Source organism: Panthera uncia, assembly GCF_023721935.1.
Source record: "Panthera uncia isolate 11264 chromosome B2 unlocalized genomic scaffold, Puncia_PCG_1.0 HiC_scaffold_24, whole genome shotgun sequence".
Taxonomy (NCBI): domain Eukaryota; kingdom Metazoa; phylum Chordata; class Mammalia; order Carnivora; family Felidae; genus Panthera; species Panthera uncia.
The window spans coordinates 91,989,113-91,994,188 of record NW_026057580.1 but is presented as its reverse complement, the minus strand read 5'-3'; the positions used below and the strand labels follow the sequence as shown (position 1 = coordinate 91,994,188).

The following is a 5,076-nucleotide window of genomic DNA, read 5'->3' as shown; positions in this document are numbered from 1 at the left end:
TTGTAACAGTTCCCTTGACTGGAAAATGAGAATGTATTCGTGGTGGTTGTTTTGTTGGTACTTTTACAGTGGACTGCCAAGCTAATTTAGGAACTTCTCCATGGGGTGGCCCCTACACAGGATATCAGACACCACACATTGAAGACAGGCACAAACTACACCACAACAATAGAGCCCAAATGTGTCTAAAACAAATGTATAACAATGTATCTTTTAGCAGAGAGACTCATACTTTATTTTGACAAATTTAAGATAGAAAAATATCATAAAGTGAATATAGCAGTTGCTGTTTTTGTCACAGGGTCTGGGATGTGCAGGGTGACTCGGGAGAGCCGGCTTAACCGGATGGTCTCACGTCTGCTTGGGCTTCAGTTAACACGGAATTATTTCTCAGCCTTTGCATTTGCTTGAAAGAATATAGGACGCAGTAAGACTGGCTTCTCAAAAGGTTATGGCATTCAATAATAGATATTATGAAGCCATGAACCCAAACAACCTTTAAAATATTTTTATAATTACTAAAAGCCAACTTCGACCTTCAGGTTTGAAGCTATGAACTCATATATTCAAAACAGCTTTAACATTTTCTACCAATATATAATAGAGTAACAGAGCACTTAATTGTTTTTTTGAGTGAAGAAAAATGAGAGTAAACCTGATATTTCAGATGACTATAAACAGTAAACGTCAACTCAATATATACGTGTGTATATATGTACGTATACGTGTATACGTACGTATATATGCATGTGTATAATAACTTCAGTAATATACTCTTGCTCAGCTGGCCATGAACAGTGCAGTTCTATCACTGAAGATGTATCCCCGTACGTCCTCTTTGAGCTTATTAAGTGCTGTCATCTGTCTACACTCCATCTCTGGAGGGGGTGGGTTGAGGAACTCCTAGTGCATGCCGCCGTTCGGTTATGGTTATAAAGACAGAAAATTCACGTGCAGCCTGCACTGAACATATCCCGTCTGCAGCTGAGACCGCCGCCTCACTTTGTTCAGCACCTCCACATTCCTTTGTCTCTGTGATGCCTCAGGTAAACTCAGGCTAAATAATTCACGCAGCTGCTAATTCTGTTGCTGCCAGTGCGTTTCAGCTTCTTTCTTTGCTTCCCTTCCCCACTCCTCAAAGAATAAAACTGTGCGGCCCCTCATTAAAATACGGTATCTCGAACATACAAAATAAGCGTATGTACATATATACATACATGCGTTTCCTTTTCAAGGACTGGGTAACTCCTCATTTTCTATCAAGTAATCCTTCTTCATATACTTGGTTCCCCTGACTAACCGCCACACTTCGAGGTAAGCATCCTTCAGTGACCTCTTGCTCACTTCCTCCGGGCCGCGTGTGATCTGCGAACTCCGAGCCACCAGCGGGACTCCTCTGGGGCCACCCCTTGCCTCTGGCCCACTCTTCTGAGTGGAGCCACCTGCTGCCTTGCCCCCTTCTGACCCTCCATTTCCATCCTCCGCGGGCAGCTCCTCCATGACGAATGGCAGCTGATCTCCACTTGGCTGTGCCTCCTCTCCCCCGGGCCGTGTCTCTAGGTCCTCGTAGTTGCTTTGCTTTCTGGTCTCCAAGAATTTGGCCACACAGTAAATGATGGAGCCCAGGGTGTTCACCACCACGCCGGCAATGAACAGAGAGGTGGGCTCCACGTCGCTGAAGGCCACCATGCCCACTGTGATGGTGGCGATGCTCTTCACCACGCCCACGAAGCTAGTGGTCACCGCCGAGTTGATGTAGGTGCAGTGCAGCGTGGTGAAGTTCATGGCGCAGCCGATCAAGATGCAGGCCACGAAGATGCAGACCATGGTCGGGTCCTTCCAGCCGGGGAAGGTCCAGGCGCGGATGGAATCGGTGCTGGCGAAGGAGCAGACAACCAGCAGTGGGGTGGCGGACACAGCGATGACGTACTGCGCGGTGAGCGGCCCGTGCTCCGTGTCGGCGCTGGCCTTCTGGATGAGCACCAGATAGGCTGCGTGCACCAGGACTGCCAGCACGCCCGTTACGTACCCGATGGGGTCGCCCGTCAGGTCGCCGGCTCCTGGAGCGCCCCAGAGAACCACGGAGCCAGGGCAGGAAGGAAAAAGAGAAGACACCGGGTTGGCGCGGGTGGGTATTCACTGGGGCAACGCTTAGCCTTGGAGAGTGGACAGGGTTCGCGTCCCAGGTCTGCCCACGGGCACAAATCGGAGAGGCCAGGCTCAGCCAATGCCCAGTTCCAAGCATGAGCGGAGGCGCCTTCCTGCATATCCGGGGCGGGAGGGGGGGGGCACCCTGTCTAGTTCTGTGCACGACAAAGGACCGGGAGGGAGCAGATACCCTCGGGGTAGGCACGGAGGTCACCCAGGAGCGTCGTACGCTGCCCCCGCTCTGTTGGGCCGCGGAAGGAAGACGGATCCCCAGCCAGTGTCTTCTAACCCCAGGCGGGCTGGTCGCCGAGCGAACGCCTCCCTCTCGACCTCCGTGTGAAGGTTCCCGGTTCCCGCCGGCTCCCACCCGGCTCAGTCCTTCAAGCTCGGCCCTCACGTGGGTCTTAATCCACCCACCCCCGCCCCCACCCCTCCTCGCGCCGGGAGCGCCTCGCGCGGGGCCAGAGACCCTAAACTAGCTCAGGCGGCTCAAGCTTGGTTTCCATCGTCCCCCGCCCCCCACCACTCCAGCCCCGCGTGACCCAGGGAAGTTCACCGCCTCCGCCTCCTGCAAACCCAGTCTGCTCCGGCTCCGGCGGCTCTCGACCCTTCCCGGAGGAAGGAAGGGGTGCGGGGCGGAGGAGAGGGGAGGGTGGAGAGGGGAGGCGGTGAGCTGGGAAAGCGGAGAGGGCGATAGCTAGTTAGGCAGGGGCGGGGGTCGGAAGCCAGGACTGGGGGGAGGGGTACGCCCTGAAGGAGGAAGTCGGAGCGCCGGGAAAGGCTCGGCGGGGTCCCAGAAGTCCCGTGCGCGAGCCGAGCAACCACATTCAAAGTCTCTCTCTGCCTCGGTCTCCCCACTGGAAGTGCGGGCCTGGCACTAAGCGATCCTCGTAGCCTCGGTCCGGTGGGGTAGGGTGGGCCGGGGGCGGGCGGGGGTCGGGCTCACCTGCCAGGGCAGCGCCGCAGGTGGTGATGAGCACCGCGGCGAGCACCCCGGGCGAGGGCGCGCCGTTCTTGAGCACCAGGACGCCGATGAGCATGGTGACCAGGGGCAGGCAGCGCTTGAAGACCACGTACATGGGCAGGCTGAGGCCGCGCAGGGACCAGAGCGTGAGGCTCGACTGCAGCGTGGAGAGCACGGCGACCCCCGCGAAGGAGCGCGCCAGACTCCAGCCGAAGGGGGGCACGGCGATGAGCCCGAGGCGCCGCAGCAGCTCCAGGCTCAGCGCCGCCGTGGAGCTGGTCAGGCACTGCACCAGGGTCAGGAAGGAGAACTGGTAGCGGCTGATGAGAAACTTGAGCAGGATGTTGAGGGAGCCCGAGAAGACCCCGTGCGCGATGGCCACCGAGATGCCCAGCACGCGGCCCCGGCAGAGCTGCCGCATCGCGCCTGCCGCGCCGCACCCGGCGGTGGCGGAGCTCCGGGACCTGCGGAAGGAGAGCGGAGAAGAGAGCCGGGAGCAGCGGAGCGAGGGCGGCGGGGGTGCCCGCCCAGCGCCGCGGCCAAGGGCAGGGGGCGCCGGCTCCCCGCAGAGGGCAGCTCCAGCCAGGCGTCCTCGCCGCTCCACAGCTCCGCGTCCGACTGCCCCGCAGCTCCCGGGAGGCAGTGACGGGGGCGGGGGACTCCGAAAAGTGGCAGGGGTGGGGGGGCTGGTCTGAGAGGAGTGGCGGGAACCCTAGCGACAGCGATTTGTAAGTATGTGACGAGCTGCAATGGGTTGTGTCCCGCGCGGTTTCACAGGGCGGACGCTCTGCGCCTGGAAGCCCCAGCCGCTGCCGCACGCGGGACCGGACTCTCACCTCTCGGGCACCCCAGCGCCCACCCCTGGGCGCCGCCCTCCCCCCGCCCCGCCTCCGCAAAAGCCAGAGGCTCCCGCTCGCCTCTTCTTTCCAGCCCCGAACCCAGGAGCGCGGGTTGGGGGATCCCGGGCACAGCCAAAGAAGATTTTAGAAACAACAGCCCTCCAGGGTCAAGCACTGTTTTCGAGAACCGCAACAAGTGACAGCACCCCCAGCAACCCTCCCCCGTCCCCACACCCGCAGCTTCAATCGCTTTTCTATCCACGGTCCCTCCCGGCGCAGCCGCCGGACCATGTCCAACTGTTGGCCAGGAAATGGAAAAAAGTCGGTGCCAGCTGGCTGCGGGGCTTCCCGGTGCTCGGGCGCCAACGCCCCCACATTGAAGGAACCCACGGCCCCAGGACGCCGCCCCGGAGTGCTTTAGGGCGCTAGGGCTGGCTTCTTCCTGGCGCGGGCAACGCGCTCCCCAGTCAGTGCGCCTTCCAGGGAGGGACCTGGGATTACTCCAGTGGCTCGGGGGGTGGGGGGGGAGGTTTTTATTTTTTGGGGGGGGGGGGGGGGCCGTGGCCTCGCCGGGCTGCGGAGCCTGGGGGCGGAGGCAAGGGCACACGTTCCAAGTGGGGCAAAGCCGTGAAATGAGCATAAAAGCAGAACCTAAGTCTTGGGAGGGAGAACCATCCACCGTTTTGGTGGATCGCGGGGGCGACGGTGCCCCAGGGTGGGCGGGAGCCACTGGCCTCGCTCGGAGGTGGAGGGGGTGTGTTGGCAGGGGAGAGAGGGCGTAGTGGGGGCAGGAACCCAGGACCAAGACAGAGCCGAGACTGGACGTAGCTTTCTCTGGATCCCCGGGAACCGAACGCAGCCTAGCGGGTAGTCATTGACTGACTGCTTTGGAGAGCAGGACAACCCCTACCTCCTACCTCCCCCACCCCCGGCCAGGGCAGGTCGGCTTCCCGGCAGGACTTGAGAACTATTTACTTGTCTCGTCCGGCCGGAAGAAAAAGGGAATTCTCAATTGCTGCGGGTACAAAGCTTCTGTGACCCTTTGATCTGAATTTCGCTCCCTGGAAAGTAACTCCTAGACCCGGAAACTCAGGAGCGGCAAAGGGGTTCGCTCAGCCCAGATCA

The 5,076-nt window shown here is 59.7% G+C and overlaps 1 protein-coding gene across 1 annotated transcript; it reads right to left on the bottom strand.

Moving 5' to 3' along the window:
- Nucleotides 1-217: 217 nt before the first annotated feature.
- SLC35D3 (solute carrier family 35 member D3) lies at nt 218-3,627 on the bottom strand. The gene is made up of 2 exons (XM_049654431.1): nt 3,095-3,627; nt 218-2,060 (listed from the first exon to the last, which is right to left on the bottom strand). The coding sequence occupies exons 1-2, from the start codon at nt 3,531-3,533 to the stop codon at nt 1,231-1,233; spliced, it is 1,269 nt and encodes a 422-aa protein (XP_049510388.1). The 5' UTR covers nt 3,534-3,627; the 3' UTR covers nt 218-1,230.
- Between the last annotated feature and the right edge of the window lie 1,449 nt (nt 3,628-5,076).